Source organism: Vulpes lagopus, chromosome 3 (genome assembly GCF_018345385.1).
Source record: "Vulpes lagopus strain Blue_001 chromosome 3, ASM1834538v1, whole genome shotgun sequence".
NCBI lineage: Eukaryota > Metazoa > Chordata > Mammalia > Carnivora > Canidae > Vulpes > Vulpes lagopus.
Window position 1 is genome coordinate 145,323,243 of NC_054826.1, and position 26,246 is coordinate 145,349,488.

The 26,246-nt window shown below is 34.2% G+C and overlaps 1 protein-coding gene across 6 annotated transcripts in view; it reads left to right on the forward strand.

Moving 5' to 3' along the window:
- The window catches only part of EVI5 (ecotropic viral integration site 5), a 195,096-nt gene that overhangs the window by 87,288 nt on the left and 81,562 nt on the right, over window positions 1-26,246 (forward strand). For 5 of the 6 annotated variants that reach the window (XM_041747686.1, XM_041747683.1, XM_041747687.1 and 2 more), the window contains 3 exons: window positions 3,592-3,645; window positions 5,477-5,509; window positions 6,067-6,213. In XM_041747686.1, the coding sequence (XP_041603620.1) occupies window positions 3,592-3,645; window positions 5,477-5,509; window positions 6,067-6,213 (234 nt within the window). The remainder of the gene's footprint in view (window positions 1-3,591; window positions 3,646-5,476; window positions 5,510-6,066; window positions 6,214-26,246) is intronic. The other variant, XM_041747685.1, reaches the window with a different exon arrangement.

Sequence of the window (26,246 nt, forward strand, 5' to 3'; positions counted from 1 at the left end):
GATCAATGGATTGTCCCCATAAGGAAGATTATTGTGTTTGAGTTATTTCATAAAATGAGTAAGAATAAAATGGCAAGAATAAAGTGAGTTGTTAGAAACTGAAATTTCCCCATTTGGAGATATTTAGTTTTTTTTTTTAATCATTTTTCATTATTAAAAATAGCACCTATAGTTAGCATGTTTATGTATAAAGTTTTCTGGCACCTTATATTTTTTTAGCCAGCTGTAAAGAGTAGAATAATTGTATTATAGGATATTAGTATTTGTCAGACTTTTGATATGTACTAAGTAAATTTCCTAAAGAGTATTTCCAGGGTATGTTTTTTTGGGCAGCAATTTTCCATTCCACTAACATCTTGCCTACATTGGTTATTTCATTTTTGCTGTCACATTTCATCTCATTTTTTCTTTTCTAATTTGGTAGGTCAAAAAAGTCTCTCCCTCTCGCTTTCTTTTAAGTATATGCATCTGTTAGTCTTTCTCTTTATAGTTTTCACTTTAAAGTTTAGAAAACATTCTTAATTCACTCTGGCAAATGTGATTAAAAAGACAAACACTTAGGGATCCCTGGGTGGCGCAGTGGTTTGGCGCCTGCCTTTGGCCCAGGGCGCGATCCTGGAGACCCGGGATCGAATCCCACATCAGGCTCCCGGTGCATGGAGCCTGCTTCTCCCTCCGCCTGTGTCTCTGCCTCTCTCTCTCTCTCTCTCTCTCTCTCTCTCTCTTTCTGTGACTATCATAAATAAATAAAAAAAAAAAAAATTAAAAAAAAAAAAGACAAATACTTAAAAATTAGAATTCAGTCAAGTGATAGATATTAGATACTCACTTTCCTATATTTCAGCAATAAACATTTCCAGAATATCTTAGAAAAAGAAATTCCACTTAAAATAAGAATAAAAGCATATTTAGGGATCACCTAAATGAAAAATAGGATAGAGCCTAACAAATTATCACTGAAAAACTTTGCATAAAGGCATTTAAAAAGGATGACTAAAGGGAAAAAACAAAAAGAAGTCTGCGTTAAATAAAGTTATTTCTCCATCAAATACATATTAACACATCCAGTCATTTAATTCCCCATGATTTTGTAGAACATTAAAAAAATCTAAAGATAGTTGTAAAAAATAGAGAAAAATGATAAAATACTACTCGTGCCTGACTTAAAGAATGTTATGAGCATTGTTTATCATTAATCAAGCTCTTGGTATTATGTGCAGTAATTCTTCCCATATCATTGCAGGCGTTACTCTAATTTTCTAGATGAGAAAATGGAGAGTCTACAATATTGAGTAAGGAGCACAGGTGTTAATTTTAGAGTGAGGATTTGAACCTACAACCATCTAACTTCAAAACCCATTCTCTCAACTAATTTAGTATATTAGCACTTAGGATTTGGGAAGGATAAACAAAATAATATAAGAATGGGAGAAATTAGCTCCACCAGACTAAAAGGAGATCGCAAAGCTATAATTACCAGAATACTGTGGTACTAGTCCAGAAAAAGAAAACTTGTAATTTAATAGGTAATCCTGAAATAGTCTTTAATAACTGATAAAGTTTATCAATTTGTGATGAAGTAGATGTCACATAAATGGGGAATTGGTTTATTTAAAAAGTGGTGTTCAGACATTTGAGTGTATGTGTGTGGGAGAAATCAATTTAGACTTTAATCTGTAGCAAACATTCAGAAGATTTAAAGGAGATGGAGAGGGAAACCCAGATGAATGTTTTTAGTTCTAAATTTTATATTTTAGCATTATTTCTGTTGTAACATTAACTTTATTCACTCAATTGTCTGGTTGAACTTAGCTTTCTAAGTATTTTGGGATAAACAAAAAAAATTTTTTTTCTGATTAAGTATGTTGAGAACATTTTGAGAATCACATTTGTTTCTTTGGACTTGCAGATTTTTAAAGGCATTTAATAATTGCTTATTTACCTAGACCATTGTGCTACACATAATATGTATAGCCAAGAAATGAGAAACCTTTTCTTCTTAAGCTATTTTGTAGTCTGAAATCACACATAAAATAATAATGATTTCAGACCACCTAAATATGTTGTAAATATGTGTCTTCCAAGAATAAAATCTAATTTGCAGATCTTTATAATAACTCTTAAGATTTATTTCTTCCAATTTGTGGTTCACTTAACAAGATACAGTAATTCATAGAATCTCTATTTCCTTGGTCTGAGACTTTATATGTTATATTAACTATATTTTAGTCTTTACTGTTAAAATGGTAGATTGAATTAATAGAAATTTCTGAGGAAGACATTTTTAAAAGCAGAAATATAGAGGATGATAGGGTTGGAAGAAGGCTGGGTTGAGTTCTGGAGTAAATTTGTACAAAAGGTAAGGGGAATTTGAAATTATAATGATGGCAAAATGAAGGGGTAACTTAAAAGATTCTAAAATGAAAGAATAACATCAGGATTCATACAAAAATATGTTGATGGAATATGCAAAAAGGCAGTTTTTTTATGTAGAGTGTTTTAGTTTTGATACTTAATAGCAGTAATTTGATAGTTTAGGGAGTTGAGTATTGAGCCATTAGGTGAAGATTTTTTAAAATCTGGTTTTACTTTTTTTTTTTAAAGATTATTTATTTGAGAGAGAAAGAGAGCACAAGAGGGCGGAGGGGCAAAGAGAGTCTTAAGCAGACTCTGCTGAGCGCAGAGCCCAACTTGGGACTTGACCCTGAGATCAGTCTCTGAGCTGAAATCAAGAGTCAGGCTCTTAACCAGCTGTGCTACCCAGGTGTTCCAAATCTGGTTTTGCTTTTTGGAACTATTTTAAAATGCTAGTAATCAGAAGTGTGTGTGTGTGTGTGTGTGTGTGTGTGTGTGTGTGTGTGTTTAAGTTTGGTGGTGTGTTGTTTTTTAATCTTTTTTTTTTTTTTTAGTAGGCTCCATGCCCAACATGGAGCTCGAACTCATGACCCTGAGATCAAGAGTCACATACTCTCTGCTGACTGAGCCATTTTTTTATGTTCAGAACAACTCGTAATTAATTTGATGACAGTAACTCAATCTTTATATTTTCAGAATGTGAGGAATTTTGCAGATTTCATATACAAGGCATAAATGAAGGCTGGTCTAGTTCTGAACTGACTATTTGGTATTTTTTCTATGAGCTGCATTTTTCAGATTTCTTATTTATTTGATAAACATTTGAATTCTATTTGTATAGATAGTCTTTGTAAGAGGTAAATGAATTGGAATCTTTTCTATATGATGGGGATGTTAAGGTAGATGAGAAAATACTGATTATGAGTCATGGTAGGTACTTTAAAAGAAAGGGATTATTTCTGTATGTAATGTAGCTTATATTTAAAATGCAGTCACAGCTGGATTGATTAAATGTCATTTTCTTTACTATGTATTTCCTACTCTGAACCTGTAAGAGTTTGACAGATAATAATGTAATCATTCCTTAGACCGTTGCTATTTATTAAAGGTGGTACATTTTAAGGGCTATGATTTAGGAATCTTTTCCTCTCAGGAATGCTTGCAAACAAACCTCTTGTTTTGTTTGTTTCTTTTTTTTCTTTTTCTTTTCTTTTCTTTTTTTTTTTTTTTTTGCAGAGGTTACGCACAGAAAATAGACTTTTAAAACAGCGCATTGAAACATTAGAAAAAGTAAGTAAATAACTACTTATGCAAGTTTCTGTTGAATGCACAGCATTATTTTCTATTTTTAATAAAGGCTCAAGAACTCTATCACAAATCTCCAAAAGTTGTGGCATTAACTGCTTAGCTTGCCTAACTTACTACTTAACTAAATAACTTGTCATTAATAAAAATTGATCACTATGAGTCCTTGAACTTTAAGGTTAAAGTTTTAATTAAGGTTATTATTAGAGTAACATATTGATATCATTTGCTTTCCTTATGTATAATCTCTTAAAAAGTATGCTCTTTAGAGGTAACCTAATTAAGAATTCATTCTGTATAGTATTTTGAAAATGACTTTAAAATGTTGCCCTGACTTTCTAGCCACATATTAAATGTGCCAGTGATTCCTTTAAAGCCTAGGATTCCTTTGAGTTAAGTCAGAATGACTGATTTCTCATAAAAATTCACCATGTTGTTGGTTTTCAACACAGGGGAATTTGCTTAAACATTTGATTCTCAGACTTATTTTGATACTACTTATTACCTCTTTCTTCCTCTTTGTATCATATAAAATAACTGGGCAGATGTGGAAAGTTTTGCATTATTTTTGTAGTCTTGCTCTGATGCTTTAAGAATATATTGAGTAATAAAAGTATAGTCTAAGAGTTTTGGTTTATTAAAAGAAAAACCTGAATTCACAAAGTCTTTTGGTGTTGGAGGGGCTTTTTTTTTAAACCAAAGATGAGAGTAAGTAGGTTTATAAATGATATTGCCAAGTATCTTAAAATCTTCCCTGAAAATCTACAGATTGGTAAGAAAGAAGACATGAAGAAATGGATAGTTTGGATATTTGTGTTTTGTTTGAAAATGTTGCACTACACACAAGGATAGGATGTTTATTACATGTCTTTTTGTTGTATAGACATTTCAGGTACATTATATTAGATAAAAAATAGTTTGCCTGTATTTCCTTCATCTTGTTAGAGTTGCTTTGAGGATAATTCTACTTTTCTGGTGACTCTGCAAAAAAGGATGAGCTTAATTTAGTTTTTAAGTTCTAATTGCATACTGTTTTTTCCATTAAATACTCAGTTTATAAATATCTGTCTTCTTAGGTGGTCTTTTATCTTTGGAATGAGATATTTTCACAGAGAAAGTGTTTTCATTTCATTGAACTGTCAGAAAGATAAAGCTGTAGGAAAGTGTTAAGTTTGATTTTACTTCTAGAAAATTAAGTACCTTTCTGCTGGCTTACATGGCCTAGGTCTGTCCTTTAGCACTTAGAATTCTACAAATGCTTAGGTATCCATTAAATTCTGTAACTAAAATGTTTACTTACTGAGTTATTGCTAGTTTATTACAGTGAGCTCATTAATTTCATTTGTCGTATTTTCCTCGCTTTGCTTCTTTGGAAGTTGCTGTTATACAAATTGCTGTCACACTTTATAAGTGGAATTGCTTACTCAAATTCCTTCTCCTTTTCCTATAAGTGGTTTGACAATATGGCTGACTCCCAAACATGAAGAGTTAAAAGTATGCTTTAAAAAGAAGCTATTTGCTTGTCCCAAACGATGAAAAAACCTCTTGTGTTTGGTCTTCTAGAAGCATATGATTTTTGGTAGTCTATGCTTATTTTGATATATTTTTCTTAAGGGTTAAGAATAACAGACACAGTAAAAAGTAAAAAATTAAAATTAAAAAAAAAAAGCTTTAAAAATCAAACCTAAACATTGATTTAATTACAATGAAAAGTAGATGGAATTTGGGTATGCTTTGTTTCTTCTTATTCCTAATTTTATGCACCTTTATTTTATTTCTTTCTCTTAAATTTCTATCTGAATTTTTCCTTTTGTAGGAAAGTGCTTCCTTGGCAGATAGATTGATACAGGTATAGTTTTTTTGTTTTTGTTTTTTAGCATTTTCTCTAACTTTACTTCTAAGGAAAGTCCTAAACCTAGAGATTCACATTTAACGCATGCAATTTTACATGCATTTTCCTAGAAATAATTTTTTGGGCTGGTATATATGCGTGTAAACTTAATTTTTGATAACAGTGTTATCCTGGTTTATTAAACACCTTATGCACGTTTTAAAGCTAACTTTATTTAAAAATACTTATTCCAAAATATCAATCAGTGGATTCTGCAAAATTAACTACTATTCGTTGAAAATTTTAGTCCTGCATGTACTCAGTAATATTGCATGAATTGAATTTTTATTGACTGAGAGAATTGTTCTTAAGATTATCAGATGAATTTTTAAATTTAGTTTCCCCAAATTTGCTGGAGCAATAATGAGCTGCTGGTTAATAATTACTCAGGCTGTTCTGTTCTCTGAGGTGATTTTTTTTTTTAACATGTCACAGTAAATAACTAAACCTCACAAAGGTAGTCTTTCTTGAATCTATCCTAAATTGCTTTACACACACACAAATTATGTCCTAAGGGACAAGTGACAAGAGCCCAGGAGGCTGAGGAAAACTACCTCATAAAACGGGAGTTGGCCACCATCAAACAGCAGAGTGATGAGGCCAGTGCTAAACTGGAGCAAGCTGAAAATACCATCAGGAAGCTCCAGCACCAACAACAATGGGTAAGGAGTCTGGTAGTGCTTTTTCTCACCTTTCTCATCCCTTTTCCTTTAAACTTTTTTTTTTTTTTTTTTTTTTTTTGGAAAGCACAGCTTCTGTGCTCTTGTTCTAAGTAATTTTGTTTTCTACTTTAATTGAATTCTTAATTTTATGTTCTATAATACTGAGGGATCTTACTGTGGTCTAAAGACTCTTCATTCTAACATTCTTTCTCTGTCCACACAGTTTTGTTAGAAATAGGTAATCTTTTCTTACATTATATTTTAAGTCACAGAAAATAAATGATGTTTGTCAGACCGGTTTTTTTGTTTTAGAAATCTGTTTCATGTTGGTATTTTGCTATGGGTAATTTTTGAGTCTTAACTCCAGCTAATTCTTGTTAATTGTGCAGATGAAATATTATCCAACATGGAGAATATATGTAATTACCTCATCAAAGTTTTGATAATTTGGGGATTTATGTCTTGTAAAAAACTACAGCCTTAACTTCCTACATCAAGACATCAAATAATGGATTAAGATATATGCTTACATTTTTTCAAGAAGAGAGAAGTCTCAAAATGAAAAAAATGAACTTTTAAAAAATTATGTTAAGTAATTTAGGTTACTGATAGCTACTGATTTTATCTTTTGCAACTGAGACATCACTTTCCATTGGCAAGTTGAGACTAGTGTGATCTTGAGCAAGGATATGAGGGCTAAAAAGGCCAACTATGTATTTCTAAAAAGATATTACTTCTTGTTTCCATTTTCTGCTCTCAGGTAAGAGTTGGATTGTAACAGGAATAGGCAGAAAAAGTTATGCTAAATGTAGAATTCTGCACAAGTCTGGAAGGCAAATAGAATGACTTCAAAGTTGGACTTAAACTTTTATTCAGTAAAATTAAGAAACTATCATAAGTTGGCTATGAATATCAGAAAATTGAAAGCAAAAAGAAGAAATTGACAAGCAATTTTTTTCTATTTAATGAAGGTATTAAGAAAAATTAATACAAAGGAGTAAAAGAATACTAAAACATTGGGAACTCTAATATTTTGTTCTGCCTTTGTATGAAATGTCAATATCAGAGCATAAAAAATAGAAAAAAAGAATTGGGGACATCCTATTGGGGATTAAGTTGAGCTGAGTTATCAGTGTAATGTGATTTTGTTATAGGGAAAGATAGTATTATTTTTGCATTTAGTATAAGCTACAGTGCTAATACATTAGAATTATCAATTACTGTTTTTTTTGCATAGTTTTTCAAGTATTGAGACCTTTGGACATAAAAATAAAAATGTTGGTTTATAATGAAAAAAGTAAAATGGGCAAGCAAAATTGGCCAGAATGAACTGAAGCTTTTGAAAGTAAAATATAACAAAAGAATCTTTGTGCTGTTTCCAGGACAAGATAGTCTCACATTATGGGTCTAAAAAGTAACCAGTAGAATGCAGATCTCTACTTTGATTTTGTTTATATTTTTTTTCTCACTTGGCAGACTTTCTTCTAAACTGGAATAAAATGTAAAACAAACATAGAAAGCAGAGATGTACAAAACAGGTGAAAGTAACAGAGCCTTGGTTAAATTTCCAACTTCAAAGCAAAGTGCATATCTCTAGATAATAAACTAATTTGCAGAATACAGGAATATTATTTTTAAAGGATTTTAGAAAATAAGAGATACTAAAGGCTTTGAGGTGAGTCAAACATAGCTCTTTAAGTAATAATAGTTAGATATCTAAAAAGAGAATCAGTGACTTTGATGATGCTTCATTAAAAATTCCTAGAACATCTGGTTTGTGAACAGTTAGAAAAATAACTTTTACGCATTAAAAAGGAATTTACTATGTATAAGTCAGAACAAACTGACTTTGTTTCTGCAATAAACAAAAACTGTGCCATAATTGCAGCTTTAAAAGTTGTTAGGTACTCTCATGGTATCTTTCTAGTCAAGGTAGAGAAATATAGATGAAAGTAGTAAACTTAAGTGGTTTTATAGGTAATTAACCATATCAGGAGGTTGTCTATTTTGAAGCAAAGAGATGTCAGATATGTTTTGTCTCCTAAACCTATGCTTCCAAGTATTTTAATGTTATTAAACCCTTATGTGCAAGGTATGTTTAAGAATTTTATATATGAGGGGCAGCCTGGGTGGCTCAGTGGTTTAGTGCCACCTGCATCCCAGGGCCTGATCCTGAAGACGGGGGATCGAGTCCCACGTCGGGCTCCCTGCAGGGAGCCTGCTTCTCCCTCTGCCTGTGTCTCTGCCCCTCTCTCTCTCTCTCTCTCTCTCTCTCTCTCTCTCTCTCTGTGTGTGTGTGTGTGTGTGTGTCTCACATAAATAAAATCTTTTTTTAAAAAAAGAATGTTATATATGAAATACTTCAGGGCAGCCCTGATGGTGCAGTGGTTTAGCACCGCCTGCAGCCCAGGGTGTGATCCTGGAGACCCAGGATCAAGTCCCACGTCAAGGGGACGTGGGACTGCATGGAGCCTGCTTCTCCCTCTGCTGTGTCTCTGCCTCTTTCTCTCCCTGTGTTTCTCATGAATAAATAAATAAAATCTTAAAAAAAAATACTTCAGAAATTTAGTTAATATGTTGCACAATGAATCAAGATTCCAAAATATATTTAAAGTATATTTAAAATGAGAAACTAAAATAAAAGGTTATTTTACCAAAATAAATCTTCAGCCTTGCCCTTAAGATTCATATTCAGAGAGATGTCTTAGTGATACTTTATGTAACAAAGACCTAGAAATATTTTTAATTAACAAGAAATCAGGAATTAGCCAATAACATAATATGGGTTTACCCTCTCCTCCCACCAATCCGAAGTAGTCTTTCTAGAAGTACAGTGATCCAATTTAATTTTAAGTAGCTTGCAGAAAATTTGTAGTGTTGTTTCTAGTTTGAATACCAAAACTCATGTGAACTTTTTTCATGCTGTATTATGGCCAGATGTAGGAAAGACTGTGGCAGCTCTGGATGTTTTTAGACTACACTAAAGAAGACTTTATGAGAACATCATAGATATAGTCATTTAAAAGTATTTGAGAGGTGATCTTATAGAAGAATGATTAGCTTTTTTTGATATTGCTTCAGAGGCCAGAATGTATTTAAGGTCGACGGATACAAAATCTTATGCATTGGGATTTTGACAAATGGAGTAGTTGCTTGAAAGTAGTGAACATCAGTTGCTACATGTTTTGATTACAGCCTTCCAGTATAACTTCATGAATTCTTCAGAACTCAGAATAAAAGGTTTCAAATCTCTATTCCAGGAGGAGGTATTGAATTACCAATGTAACTCTTCCACCACCATCACCCTCTATTGCTAATAGTATTATTTTATATGATATAAAGAGCTTTGGATTTCATTTATGGGACTGACTTCTAGTCAGATTGTTTTTGCTAAATTGTGTGATTTTGATATTCAAGGACTTAGGTTTTCTTTTTCCTCTAAAATGATTACATAGGGGAGCCCAGGTGGCTCAGCGGTTTAGCGCTGCCTTCAGCCCAGGGCCTGATCCTGGGGACCCGGGATTGAGTCCCACGTCAGGCTCCCTGCATGGAGCCTGCTTCTCCCTCTGCCTATGTCTGTCCTCTCTCTCTCTCTGTGTGCATCTCTCATTAATAAATAAATAAAATCTTTTAAAAAAATAAATGATTGCATAGGGTTAGACCATCTGAAGTCTCTTTGACTATTTAAATGAACTTAATTGAGTACATTCACATGCAATAAAATTCATCCAATTTAAGTGTATAGTTTAATGTGTTTTAACAAATATGTCTAGTTGTATAACATCACCTCAACCAAAATAGAGTATGTCTCTCACCCCCCAAATTTCTGTCTTGTCCCTTCACAGTTCATTTCTCCACTTCTAGCAGCCGTTCTGCTTTCTGTCATTGTAGTTTCCCTTGTTTTAGGATTTCATATAAATGGAATCATAAGGTATGAGGATTTTGTGTCTGACTTCTTTCAGTTAGCATATACACTCACTTTTTTCTTTTTTGGCAATTTTTTCTTTATTGTGATAAAATAGATAAAACATAAAATTTACCTTTTAGGTGCACAGTTCAGTGGCACTAAATATATTTTACAGTGCTGTGAATAATAACCACCATTTATTTCTTGAACTTTCTCATGATCCCAAAGAGAAGCTTTGTATCTATTAAAAAATAGTCTCCCCTTTCTCCTTCCCCTGATAATCTCTGCTCTGCTTTCTGTCTTGTATGAATTTGCCTCTTGTAGGTAAGTCATATAAGTGGAATCTTAGAATATTTGTCCTTTTGTGTCTTGCTTATTTCACTTAGCATGGTATCTTCAGGGTATAATAATTTAATTAGAAAAAAAATTAAAAAAAATTTAATTAGTTTTTATGGTGGTTGAATAATACTTTATGGTTATACCATATTTTGATTATCCATTTGTTCATCTTTGGTCATTTTGGTTTTTTGCCTTTTGGCTATTATGAATAATGCCACTGTGGTCATTAACATGCAAGTATCTGTTTGAATCCCTGTTTTAATTCTTTGGCATATATACCTAGAAGTGGAGTTACTGGATCATATGGTAATTCTGTTTAACTTTTTGAGGAACCACTAAACTGTTTTCCACAATGGTTGTACCATTTTAATTCTCACTAGCAATGTACAGGAGTTCTAATAAATTTTTTTTACTTCCTCATCAATTCTTGTTATTTTCTGTGTTTTTGGGTTTTGTTTTTTTGTTTTATAGTATAGCCATCCCTTAATTGGCGGTGATATTTCATTGTGGTACCTAGAAATGAATCTAACCAAGAAGATGAAAGACTTGTACTGAAAACTGTGAATCATTGTTTATTCATCTGTTGATGAAAGAAATTAAAGAAGACATAAATAAATGGAAGGATGTCTGATGTTTAAGAATTGGAAGACTTAATATTGTTAAGATATCAACACTATCCAGTATTATCCACAAAACTCTAATTGTCTTTTGCAAAAATGGGAAAGCTGATCCTGAAATTCACATGGAATTGCAAGGAGCCCTAAATATTAAAAACAATCTTAGAAGAACAGATATGAAGGGTTCACATGTCCCAATTTGAAAACTTACTACAATGCTAGAGTATTCAAAACAATATGATACTGTCATGATTATAGACATATAGATCAATGGGTTAGGAATTTTGAGAGTCCAGAAATAAACCCATGTTATCTGTGGCCAGTTGATTTTTTAACATGGGTGCCAAGACCATTTGATGAGGAAAGAATAATCTCTTTGATAAATGGTGCTGGGAAAACTGTATATCTTCATGAAAAAGAATGAACTGGGACCCCTACCACAGAACATATAAAAATTTAATTTAAAATGGATTTAAAAAGAGATTTTATCATTTTAAAATAACTTTTATGGTTTTAAAGCCATATAATATTCTTAGAATGCATATGAATAAATCATCATAACCTTGAATTTGGCAATGGATTCTTGACTATGAGTTTTTTCATACCAAAAGTATAAACAACAAAGGAAAACAGGTAAATTGGACTTCATTAAAATTAAAACCTTTTGGGCATCAAAGGACATTATCCAGAAGATGAAAAGGCATCTTACAGAGTGGTAGCAAATACTTGTATCACCTATTTGATAGAAATTTAGCATCCAGAATATATAAAGAACTTTTAAAACTAAAAAAAAGACAACACAATTTTAAAATGAGCAAAAGATTGCTGCATTATTTATGGTAATCAAGACATGGAAACAACCTAAGCGTCTTATGAATGGATAAAGATTGTGTACACACATGTACATATGCACATGTGTGTGCATGCCACACACACACACACACACACACAGAAATACTACTCAGCCACAAAAGAATGAAATCATGCCATTTGCAACAACCTTGGATGGACCTTGAGGGTGTTAAGTGAAATAAGTCAGAGAAAGAAACAACATGTGATCTCATTTATATGTGAAATCTTAAAAAAAAAAAAAAAACTCATAGAGAACAGTTTGGTGGTTGCCAGAGATGGGGAGGGGGAGGTGAAATCAGATGAAGAGGGGTCAAAAGTTACAAATTCCTAGTTACAAATAAGTCATGAGGATTTAATGTACAGCATGGTGACTATAGTTCCTGTGTTGCATGTTTAAAAGATAATAGATCTTAAAAGTTCTCATTACAAAAAATTTGTGACCTTATGGTGACAAATGTTAACAGCATCCACCACTTGATGTGGTGATCATTTCACAATATATACAAATACTGAATCTTTACATTTTACACCAAAACTAATATATGTCAGTTGTGCCTCAAAAAAATTTTTAAATGAAGAAAGGACTTGACTACACCTTTCTCCAAAGAGAATATACAAGTGGAAAACAAGAATGTGAAAAGAACTCAACATCATTAGTCATTAGGGAAATGCAGATTGCAACGAGGTACCAATTCACACTACGACAGCTATAATAATAATTTTAAAAAATCAATTGTTGGCGAGGAGATAGAGAACTTGGAATCCTTGTACACTGCTGGTGGAAATTAGCGGTTCCTCAAAAAGTTAAACAGACTTACCATATGACTTAAAATTCAACTTCTGTGTATATACCCAAAATAATGGAAAACTGATACTCAAGTATGTGTACACACATTTGTAGCAACATTATCTACAAAAAAAGTAGACATAGCCCAAAAGTCTATCAGTGGAAGAATGGATAAACAAATTGTGGTATATGCATTCAGTGAAATACTTTTCAGCCACAAAAAGGATTAAAGTACTTTACTATGGATGAACTTCCAAAATCTTAAGTGAAAGAAGCCAGACACAAAGATCACATATTGCATGACTCTATTATATGAAACATCCAAAATAGATAAATCCATGGAGACAGCAGTTTTGTGTTTGCCAAAAGGTTAGGGTGGGAAAGGAATGAGAAGCTGCTTTATCTGTAAGAGGTTTTACTTGAAGTGATGGAAATGTTCTTAGAACTAGGTAGAATTGGTAGTTGCACAACATTTTGAATGGCCTAAATGCCACCTAACTGTTCACTTGAAAATGGTTATTTGAATTTTACCTAAATGTTTAAAGAAAAAGAGTCTGCAGAAGTCAAGAAATGTGTCTCAAGAAAATGACACATTTAGTTTGTGATTGCAGTAGAAGGTGGGAATAAGGGAAAATATATTAAATTGAAGTGCTGGAACCCATTGGTTAAGGTCAGAGTAGGGCCAGAAGCAAGTGAGCTAGCTTGCTTGTATGGGGAGCCTGAGAAGAACGGGAGCTTCCTCAGGGCTGGGGTTGGGCATGTGTCAATCAAGAGTTATGGTCACATTGAGATGAATATTGGAAATTTAGATAGCATAGTAGCTAATGCGGGTGACTCCCTCACAGTGAATTTACAGGAGTGAAGGATCAAGGAGGTCTACCTATAACTGTTGGCTACAACTACTAGTTATGATTAGGAAAAAATGTAAAAAGATGAAAAAAGATATACTATGCAAACAGCAGAAGGCTGGAGTGTCTGTATTAATATCACATAAAGTAGACTGATTTCTTTCTTTTCCTTTTTCTCTTTTTTTTTCTTTTCTTTCTTTCGAGAGGCAGAGACACAAGCAGAGGGAGAAGCAGGCTCCCTGCAGGGAGCCTGATGTAGGACTTGATCCCAGGACCCCAGGATCACGACCTGAACCAAAGGCAGATATTCAACTACTGAGCCACCCAGGTGCCCTCGTAGACTTCAGAACAAGGAATAGTTCCTTGATAAAGAGAGACATTTCAAGAGTCAATTCACAAAGAAGACATAATCTTATTTAGGATTGTATGTATTTAGGAATATATGTATCCTAATGTGTGCTCCTAGCAATAGAGGCATGTGAAGCTGAACTGGTAGATCTGGAAGGTGAAATGGACAAATCCACAGTTACGGTTATGGTTATCATCTTCAGTATATCCCTGTCTCAGTAATGGATGAAACAAGTGGTTGGAAAATCAGTATGGATGCAGAAGACCTGTGCAACAACTTGCAACTATGCCAACTTGACCTGTTTGGCATAACATAACAGCAGAATACATACTGTTTTCAAGTGCACATAGAACATTTACAAAGATAGATCATATTCTGGGCTATAAAATAAATGTTAACAAATTTAAAATAATTGAAATCATAAAAAGTATTGTCTTTAACAGCATTCAGTTAGAAATTAATAATAGATATCTGGAAAATCCCCCAAATATTTAGAAATTGATGCATTTTTATCCATGTGTCAAAGACACATTTCTCAAAGGAAATTAGAATGTATTGAATTAATTGAAGACACAGCATTATCAAAATTTGTAGGATTCACCTAAAGCAGTATGTAGTGGAAAATTTATAGCATTAAATGCTTCTATTAGGAAAGGAAATAAGTCTCAAACTAATATTCTAAGGTTAAGAAACTAGATGTACGAGAGGAAATTCAAACGAAAGCAGGTAAAAGGAATAAGAAATAAAAAGAGTAGGGATGCCTGGGTGGCTCAGTGGTTGGGTGTCTGCCTTCAGCTCAGAGTGTGATCCCAGAGTCCGGATCGGGCTTTCTGCATGGAGCCTGCTTCTCCCTCTGCCTGTGTCTCTGTGTCTCTCATGAATAAATAAATAAAATCTTAAAAAAAAAAAAAAGTAGAAATCAGTGATACTGAAAACAATACAAAACAAAAATGGAGAATATCCATGAAACCAAGTACTGATTCTTGGAAATCATTAATAAAGTTGATAAACTTCTGTCTAGACTGACTAATTAAGAAGAAACAGTAACCAATGTCAGAGATGACTTTGACTTCTGATAGATGGAGTCAAGTTTCATATTCTGGAGTTGTTCTTCATGGTATTATATTTACTGTAAATTAGAGTCAGTTAAAAACTATTAACACCTAAATGATCAATAATGTTGTGAATTTCATTTTGCTTTAAATCAGGAAGCACATAACATAAGTTGTTCTCACTGTAATGATACTGAGTTTGAGTATCGTGTTGAGTTTACCACAGACTCTCTGCCTTGTAAAAATAAGATTTCTTCTTTGCGACTATTAAGTAATCTATTGGGAAATACTTTTGTGCCACATAAATATCTTGTCCTCTATTCACCTTTTACCTGATGGTTTTAGTATCCACTAACTAGGTTACCAAAATGGTGATTTTCGTATTTTTCTCATTTTTTTCTACACATATTAGCTAATGTTCCTTTATAAAGTCTTTCTTTTTTTTTCTCCTTAATCTTTCTTTTTTTAAAAGATTTTATTTATTTATTCATAGACACACACACACACACACACACACACAGAGAGAGAAGCAGAGACACAGGCAGAGGGAGAAGCAGGCTCCATGCAGGGAGCCAGATGTGGGACTCGATCCTGGGTCCCCAGGATCACACCCTGGGCTGCAAGTGGCACCAAACCACTGCACCACCGGGGCTACCCTCCTCCTTAATCTTTTATACTCACTTATTATGTACTCATATCACTCCAGATTCATGGACTTTAGTTTGTTTAATGTTTTATGTACTTTTTAATGATTTTTAATATTGTTGTTATAATGATATGCCATACTTATTTCACAGTAATAAATTTAACTTTTGAGCAGCAGTTTTTAAAAGGTAAATTTTATTTTTACTTAGTTTTGATCCTTGATGTTCTTTGAAAAGCATTTCTTTATTTTCTTTAAAGATTATTTGTTTTAGAGAGAGCACATGTGCCCAAGTTGGGCAAGGAACAGAGGGGCAGGGAGAAGAAGGGAAGAGAATCTCAAGCAGACTCTGCATTGAGGTAAAAGTCAGTGTGGGGCTTGATATCACCCCCCCAAGATCATGACCTGAACCAAAACCAAGAGTTGGATGCTCAACCGACTGAGCCACCCAGGTGCCCCTGTTAAGCATTTCTGCAGTCACAAATACTGAATGATTGCCTTTGACAAATCATTGATTTCATTTTGTGCTGGCTTTTAGTAGCTTAAACCTGGTATTGTTGTTTTCAAAAATGATCAAGTGAATTTATTAGCAAATTTACTAGTTAGGACATTAAATAAAATTTAATACTTAGTATTTAGTAGTATTACATGAAATATTAAACGAGCCATAAGATAAAACCAAACATTAAGATTAAACTGTTCCTTTAAGTATTTGTTTTACATGTTCCATGAACCCCCTAGAAATAGAAATGATCCAGTGGTATTTTTTTTTTAGATTATTAATTTATTTATTCACGAGAGACACAAAGAGAGAGAGGCAGAGACACAGGCAGAAGGAGAAGCAGGCTCCATGCAGGAAGCCTGACGTGGGACTCAGTCCCGGGTCTCCAGGATCAGGCCCTGGGCTGAAGGCGGCGCTAAACCGCTGAGCCACTGGGGCTGCCCGATCCAGTGGTATTTCATATAGTTGCATGTTTGACTCTGACCCTTTTGAGTGTGGTGGGGCATAAATGTATTTTTAGACAATATTTCCTGGTAACCAATGGTCTTTGAGTCTTGCTTGAACTATTTAAGTTTTTTAACCTATACCTGAGAGCTTATCATACAGGTTATTCTGAAGAAGCAGTTTTGTCCAGCAGTTTGTTGACTAGGATCAAGCATCAACAAGAATTGTAACAGTTAAAACTGCTGAGTGCTGAAATGACTGCCTTTTGAAGTTCTCAGGACCTTTGTACTTGGGAGTACTTAAGGGGAGGCTAGAAAAGATTTCTTCAGACAGTCCTTCCTTTTCCTAGAATTCCAGAATAAAACATGAAAGAATTATGTAATACTTTTAAGAACCAAGGATTTGGGGCACCTGGGTGGCTCAGTCAGTTAAACGTCTGCCTTTGGCTCAGGTCTGATCTCGGGGTCTGGGATGGAGCCTCTCTTGAGCTACCTACCCTACTCAGCAGGATTCTCCGCCTCTCTGCCCCTACCCCCTGCTTGTGCTCTTATACTCTCTCTTTCAAATAAATAAATAAAACCTAAAAAGAAAAAAAAAGAACCAAGGATTTGATATGAGGAATAAAAACTCATCTTACCTAAAATGAACACACAAAGGTTAATAAACTAAAACCAACCGGTTTTTCAGTAGAAGTTATGAAATCTTCTAGATGATTTATTTTAGAAAAAGTGTTTAGCAGCTTTAGGAATTGCCTCACACCTGACTTACGTAGTGGATTACTTTAAGAATATGGAAGTTAACGTTTAACGTCTCTTCCTGCATTCTAAACACTCTAGCTCTACTTCAGGGACATTTCAAGAAAAAGGCATTTAATTTGTAATTATTAGTAAGTTTACATAAGTCTTTTTTTCAAATAGAGTAATGATTTTACAAATTTAGCAGACTCTTAACACTGCTCATCAGTATGCCTATACATGTGGACAGGAGTCCCCCCCCCCCTTTTTTTAAGAAGTTTTCTTCCAAAACTAATTTTGACATTAGTCTAAAATTAAATGTTTTACATTCATATGTGGTCATCTTTTTTTATCAGCTTAAATGATAAATGAGCATTCACTTTAATGGAAGTAATTGTTTTTTTTTAACATTTTCTTCAGCATTAAAAAAAAAAATCCTTGCAGTTTGAGTATATATATATATATATATATATATATATATATATATATATATGCAGAGACAAACTTCGACCTTAAAGGATGTATATAATTTTTCAGATATTGGGAACAAATCATTTTAAAAGGATATACCAATTTTTCAAAAAAAATTCAGTGTATTAGATCTTTAAATAGTACATCCATATTGCTTGAATTTTTATAATTTTTAAAGATTTTATTTGAGTTTCAAAAAAAATTCAGTGTAGTAGATCTTTAGTACATCCATATTGCTTGAATTTTTATAATTTTTAAAGATTTTATTTATTTGAGAGAAAGCGAGAGAGCACAAGCACAGGGGGAGAGGGAGAAGCAGGTTCCCCACTGAGCAGGGAGCCAGAGTGGGGCTCCAGCCCAGGACCCTGGGATCATGACCAATGCTGAAGGCAGATGCTTAACTGACTGAGCCACCCACATGCTTTGGATTTTTTTTTTTTAATAGCTATTTGGAGCTTATTGGGAGGATTATAGAAATCTTCTTGGGGTCATATGCGGAGGCTGAGAGCAAGACATAACATTTTTTTTTTTTTTAAATTATTTATTCATGACAGAGAGAGAGGCAGAGACACAGGCAGAGGGAGAAGCAGACTCCATGCAGGGAGCCTGACGTGGGACTTGATCCCGGGTCTCCAGGATCAGGCCCAGGGCTGAAGGTGGTGCTAAACCACTGAGCCACCCGGGCTGCCCCATATAACATTTTTTAAAAATTGAAGTACAGTTGATATATGAAGTTAGCTTCAGGTGTGCAACATAGTGATTCAGTAATTCTATACATTACAAAATGCTCATCACAATAAAAGTATATCACAGTATTATTGACTATATTCCTTATGCTGTGCTTTTCATCCCATGACTTGTTTATTTTAAAACTGGGAGCTTAATTCCCTTTACCTATTTCACCCATCCCTCTTCTTCCTCCCCCTTTGGCAACCACTCACATTTATGAGTCTCTTTCTCTCTTTATTGTTGTAAGATAAAATTTTTTACTTAATTTTTTTGTTATGATTTTGTTTTGTGATAAAAAAAATCCTAGTCTGGACTACTAGCCTTGTGTAATAATTTTTCAAGTGCTTTAGATGTGACAGTAGAAATGTACCATATTTCCATATTATTATAAATTTTATTTTTGAAACAAATAGATTTTATAAGTTATTTTTGCAACATTCAGTTACCACTACCTATGTTTAACATACAATATATAATAGAGGGAATATTGATGTTATTTAATCAAAGTATAGTTGACATATTAGTTTCAGGTATACAATATAATGATTCAAAAATTCTATGCATTATGAAATGCTCACTGTCACCAAAGTTATTATTGACTGTATTCCCTGTACTGTACTTTTCATATTGTTGGTTTTTTCTTTTCTTTTTTGGGTTGGGGGAGAGACAGGGAAAGAGAGAGAGGATCTTAAGCAGGGTGCATGCCCAGCATGGGGCTCAGTCTCATGATGCTGAGATCATGACCCGAGTCAAAATCAAGAGTCAAATGCTTAACTGACTGAGCCACCCAGGCCCCCATATTGTTTTTTGAACCAAGAGTTGAGTCGCTAATTTATTCACTAAATATTGTTTGCTCACTATGAAAAGCACAGTTTAGTTCTGACAGTACAGTAGCAAATCAGCCAAACTTCCTGGCACTGCTTGTATATATAGAGGTAGATATTTTAAAAATTAATTGTACACTTAATTATTTAGTTAGAGTTGTGATAAATACTATAAAAAAGAATATAGAGTTCCATGAAATGTGGGTTCCTGAATAGGACACATAATTATCAGGTTTTGAACTTAGTTGCTTGATACATAATTAAATTCAGGGAATATTTGATACATTTGTGTAGACAAACATTTTTCCAGTTGGAATTTTTTTTACTTCATAATACAAGAACCTCTCCAAATACAAATTTTTGCTTTTCGTTATATCACTCATGTATCCTTCAGACATTAAATGTGAAAATCTATTTTTTTTTTTTTTGTTTTACCAAGACACAAGAGAAAAAGGTTACTAAGGGTTTTACTGTAACTCATCCTACCTTTGTAACTTTTGTAACACCAAAAAAGCATATGGAATTGAAAAGCAGAGACTTCACCTACTAAAGACAATTTGTTTCTTTAGAGTGGGATTGCTGGTATCACAGAAGCATTAAGAGACTCACTGACAAAAGTGAATTTGATGTTAAGTGTAAAGAAGTCATTCATTATTTATAGACTTTTGAATAAATTGTCCCTTGCTGACTTAGCCATTGTAATTGTAGCAGTTTTCATTTGATAAATCATATATTTGTCCAGGTTACTCATGTGAATATGAAGTACATTTTTCATATTAAAAAAAAAACCTTGTTTTATAGTAAGTGGAACAGAACATCTTAAAATGAAACAGCACATCAGGAATGGTCAAGGTTTGGACATGGCTAGATAGCTGCTTTTAAATCTCTGAGCTTTTCTTGGCTTTGATGGTTTTCTTTCTTCCTCTCAAAAGTTTATCATTCTGAACTCCAGTCGACCTCATAGAAGCCTAGTTTTTGTTTTGGTTTGTATTTAAGGTTTTGCTGTAATGTTGTTGGTTTCAGGATTTTGGTTTTTTGTCTGTTTGGTCTGGAAAAACTATAAAAAGAGGTAGATGAGCCATGTTAAGTTCTCCTAAATAGACATGGAACTAGGGATTTTTTGTTCCTCAGTGTTCACCTGTTTCACAGCCTCTGCCCCTTATGGCACTTCCTCCTGGTAAGGAACCAGCAGTTGTCCACATGTGCTGCATTTTTTTTTTCAGGCTTTGTGGTACCAGTCACCTTTCCTGACATCTCTATTTCTACTGTGAGTGAGTTAAAAGGCTTCACAAAAACAAACAAAAAAAACCACCGTTTTGTAAATAACACTTTCTTTTTTCCTGTGTAAAATTAAAAACAAAACAAACCCCTTGAAACAGGTAGTTTACATTCCACAGCAGCGTATTTTAACATTGCCACATTGGTGCCAATTCTTCCACTCGCTGGTTGTGTGTACTTAAGACAAGTTACTTAAATTCTTTGTGGTATAGTTTGTCCTGTGTATAGTTGAAGGTTGTTGAGACTTAAGGGAGTTGGTTCTCTTGGGTAATGCCTGGCGCATAGTGAGTGTTAAATAAATGGTGTACTTATTATTAGGATTAGTATTAACATTTTTCCAGATAATTAGTTAAAAAAAAACAACATTATTCCATTATTTACCAACTTGCTTGGTGAATGTCATAGGCTGCTAGTAATAAAAACCAAAACTTAGGGCTAAAATTGACAAGGCAGAATTTTTAATAGGCTGAATATTGACAGAAGTATCACTTTCCTGACTGCATGTAGAGCAGCAAAAATTTGAACCAAGAAAAAATAATTTGAATGAAAGAAATTGGAAATGGTGGAAATTATGACCAAAAAAGTATTCAATTGCAGAAGCTCTAATGGGTCAAATTTGAAATGGATCAAATTCCAATCAGTGAGTTTAATTCTTATTTGTAAAATTTATCATACATTAGTCAGAGTTCTTCAGAGACACAGAGTCAGTAGGGTAGACACACACACACACACACACACACACACACATACACAGTTTTGAGAGTAAAAGTTCAAAGGCCGAAGAACCAGGGAAGCTGATAGTATAAATTCCAGTCCAAGGGTAGGGGAAGACCCATATGCCAGATCAAGCTGGCAAGCAGGCAGGGCATGAATCCTCCCTTCCTCCACTTATTGTTCTATTCAGACCTTCTATAGATTGGATGATGCCCACCCACATTGAGAGGGCAATCTATTGAATCATCTGGAAACACCCTAGACACACCCAGAAATAATGTTTAGTCTGGGCCCACTGGGGGCCCAAATTTAAGTTGACACACAAAATTAACCATCATTAAGTCCAACTCTTGTCAACTTGGCAACCATGTGCATCTCCATATAAACCTACTTAGTCTCCACATAAAGACAACAACAAAGTCATAATTTGGACTAGCATGATATGATTAGCCTGTGCACAACTGAAAATGCACTAATGCCTTCCCCAGAAGAGAAGTTAGTCTTTCAGTGATGTTTTCTTGATATCCTATAACTTAAATACTATGATGTAAAACTAACAATAAATACTTGGATATAAAGTCAAGACATTTTATATAAGGAAATGAAAGAAAACACATATTCATAGCAAAATTAGAAGGAAATACTCATGACAATTACAGTCCTCGTTTCTGTCATACACTCATAGCTTCTATAACTACCATCTTCCACTATCCACTCTATTCCTTTTGCTTTCAACAAGCACATCAGCTGATCATGATTCTTTGGGGAGGTAATCCAGACCTTCATTCCTGAAGGGTCTGGGCCATTATTAATCCTTCCTAATGTTTCATTGACCTTAATCACAGAGCATGATAATGCTAAGAGACACTAAAGGATCTTCTGTGTTCCACACATATTCTTCATTTCCACCTCTTAATTCCTGAGTTTGTGAATTCTGATTGTGGGAGAAAAGGCACCATATATTGGACACTGATTCAGAGCACATTCATCATTCTGGAGAATCTTGCCCCAGCCCAAGATACTGCCATTTTGCTAGCACTGTAATTTGGTCTTCAAAAGGTCATTCCACCATTGTATCAAGCTAGCTGCTTCAGAATGTTAGGAAACATGGCAAAACTAGTGAATTCCATGAGCATGGGCCCACTGATGCACTTCTTTGATATTAGGTGAACTTCTTGATCAGAAGCAATGCTTTGTGGAATACCATGATAATGGATAAGGCATTCTGTAAGTCCATAGATAGTAGTTTTGACAAAACCATTTATGTGCAGGGAGGACAAATCTGTATCTAGACTAAATATCTGTTCCAGTAAGAACAAAGTGCTGCCCTTCCATGATAAAAGCAGTCCAGTGTAAGCAACCTGCCACCAAATAGCTGACTAGTCATCCCAGGGAATGGTGTCATATCAGGGGCTCAGGGTTGAAGATGCCTTTGCTGCTGGCACATTGGGCTCTCAGCAGTGGCCAAAACTTTGGTGAATGGAAGTCTAGGTTGCTGAGTCCATGCATAACCTCCATCCCTCCCACCATGGCTGCTTCATTCATGAGTCTATTGGACAGTGATCAGTGACTGAGGAAAAAAGCTGACTGATATCCACAAAGTGGGTCATCCTATCCAGTTGATTTTTAAAATCCTTTGCTGAGGTCACCCTTTGGTGAGCATTTCCATGGGGTACAAAGAAATGTCTTCATGTTTTTTAGCCCATTCAAAGAGATCTGTCTACATCTTCCCTGAATTTCTTTGTCATCACTTTTCCGTTCTACATTAAACCAAGGCATATCTGGCATTTCCAGTACACTCACTGTGGGCCACATTTTGTTCCATGTTTCAGACAACCAAACAAATGCTAGAACCTTTTCTTTTTTCTTATTTTTTTAAAATTTATTTATTAATGAGAGACACACAGAGAGAGAGAAAGAGAGAGGCAGAGACACAGGCAGAGGGAGAAGCAGGCTCCGTGCAGGGAGCCCAACGTGGGACTCGATCCCGGATCCCCAGGATCATGCCCTGGGCCGAAGGCAGTGCTAAACCGCTGAGCCACCGGGCTGCCCGCTAGAACCTTTTCTAACTCCCTAAGTCTAAATGTAGAATCTCTGTTTATTGAACCTATATGAATATTAACTGATTCCAATGGAAGTACTTTTTGTTCAGTAAAAATGCATATGAATATAATTGGACAAGGCTAATTGCCATTTAGAAAACTGATAATTGGGTGAAACTGACTTAGTAGAGTTAGACTCATTCTGAATACTTTATTAAAGTGTGTTAATGTTTATATAATTTTCAGCAACATATTAATAAACAGAATCAAAACTTCCTCAGACTCAAAACAGTAGGATCACAAAACACATACCTAGTCCAGGTGGTAGAATTGTAAGAATGCCTTGTTTTTATTATAATTTACAATGAGATGTAACAGAATATTAATACCCACTGTAAGTGCTATAATAGGAGGGGATTTGTGTAAGACTATAGCAGCAGGGATCCCTGGGTGGCGCAGCGGTTTGGCGCCTGCCTTTGGCCCAGGGCGCGATCCTGGAGACCCGGGATCGAATCCCACATCAGGCTCCCGGTGCATGGAGCCTGCTTCTCCCTCCGCCTGTGTCTCTGCCTCTCTCTCTCTCTCTGTGACTATCATAAATAAATAAAAAATTAAAAAAAAAAAAAAGACTATAGCAGCAGTTCAGAGAAAGAGGTGAGGGCATGAATAAAAACAAGGATAGTAGAGATTAGAGGAGCAGACGAATTCAAAAGATACCTGGAAGAAAAATTAAGGTTTTGTGATTAGTATGGGTTAAATAGAAGAGGGAAAGTTTTGACTTGGTCAGTTGTTACATGGTTGGATCCCTAGCAGAAGAGTAAATACTTGAGGACGAAAAGATGGGGAGTTCAGTTTTGACATGTTGAATGTGAGGTGAATTTGAGATGCTTTGAGCCAGATAGCAGAGACTAGTAACAACTTATGAATATGGATCTGTAGCTTTGTAGAAAGATCTGGGCTGATAATACAGATTTGAGTGTTATGCACTCTATGTACTTATGTGTATACTGTCCCTGGAATTTCATCATTGTATGTTCTCCCTCTTACTGTCCCTCTTTCCCTCTACCTTCCCTTTTTAACTGTTATACAGAATTTTCCTTGGTGAGTTCATCCACTATGTGAATCTACAAAATTAAAAAAAAAAACAGATTGACAGAAAACAATATTGAACTCTTGGGGACTGATAGACACATATACATGTACATATAGTCATATATACCTATATGAAGTAATAGAGTTGGCAGAGGCAGCAGAGAAGATAGGATAGTAGAACTATGGAGGAGTAGCACCTCAAAATCTAAGTAAAAAGTTTTAAGAGTGATCAGTTGTATTAAATTCCATATACTGTCTAGTGAAAGTAAAAGCTGAATAAAAGGGCTTACCATTGACTTTTTATATCGTTACTGTATATTGATGTTGTTGGTGATGAGATCAGTTTCAATACGGGATAAGAACTAAAGCTAGTTTACAGTGGATTGAGGAACAACCCTCAACTCAATGCGAAGTATGAAGGAAGAAGTAACATATAAACTGTGGAATTTATAATTTGTACCTTGAACAATAGAAGTCAATTAGAAGTTTTTAAAATTTTATTGATAAAAACGTGTTCCCAATTTAGTACAAGGGTCTTTTTGTGCTTGGGTATATCAGTTGGTTTACACCAGATCAGTGACTCCATTCTCTTTTGGGCCATCAGGGCTTGATGTTTTCCTGGGGATCTCCTAATATAGAATCTTGGCAAACACACCTGAACTACAGTTGTCAGGGCTTTAGATTAGGGCAAGAAATTCTAGTATTACTCATGGAATAACCACAGTCCCATTAAACAAAATTTGTGGCACCTGCATTTTGGATGTGGTTATTCCAAAAGAGTCCCTTTTCCCTATTTAGTAAGGTAAGTATTTACTAAAGAGATATACTTGTTGCACATATACTCCTTGTATAGAAATACTGTTTAAAAAAAAATAGAATACTGTTTTAATCGTACCAGAAAATTACTAGGAAAAATAATGTGTAATACATTGAATTAAAAAGCCCTCCTTTGTTTAATAAGTCAACTATTCATTTAAAAAACCATCTTTTTGAGTAACTGGGGTAAGGGAGTATTATGTCTTAATTAAACATTTAATAGTTTTTAAATAAAGTTTTAATTTGACATCGGTCTTATTCCTAATGTATTAAAGAGTAAACTATTAATTGAAGAAGGAACTATTCTTTATTCAAGCTAATTTATCAGGAGATGATTCTCTGTGACTATTTTGGAATTTTGAGTTGTTTCTTTACTATGTGATTTAAATGTGAAATGATAGTTTCTTTTAAGAAGTCTTATATAATGGTGAATTAGATATCTTTTTGCTTTCTTAGAACAGCTTTTTATAGAAACTGGCTTAAAAAGGGATTTCTTAAGTGGCTGCATTCACATTAAAGAGCAGGAAAGGAGATGGAAAGGTTTTGTGCTTCTGTGGTTAATTTCTTTGTTCAGCATCTTCTTTTTCTCAGTTTCCAGCAGTGATTTTCATGCATATCCTTAAAGAGCTCTACATTTCTAAGAGCAAATACATTTTTATTCTGTTGGGATTTAGGATGGTTCATGTCATTTATGAATGCCTTATTTTTATTTAAAAAAAGAATTACTTTAAAATAGAATTTTCAGTAAATGTGTACCTGTGTAGTGTATAAGAGTATTGTCCTGTAGCAATAGAATGTGAGCCACATATGCATTTTAAAGTGCCTTATTAAAAGGAGTCATAATTATAGATGAAATTAATATTCTTAAACTCAATGTGTGTAAAATATTATTTCATCCTGTCATCAATATAAAAATTATTAATGAGATATTTTGTGCTTTTATTTCATAATAAGTCTTCAAAATTCAGTTTGTATTTACACTTACATCCTTTC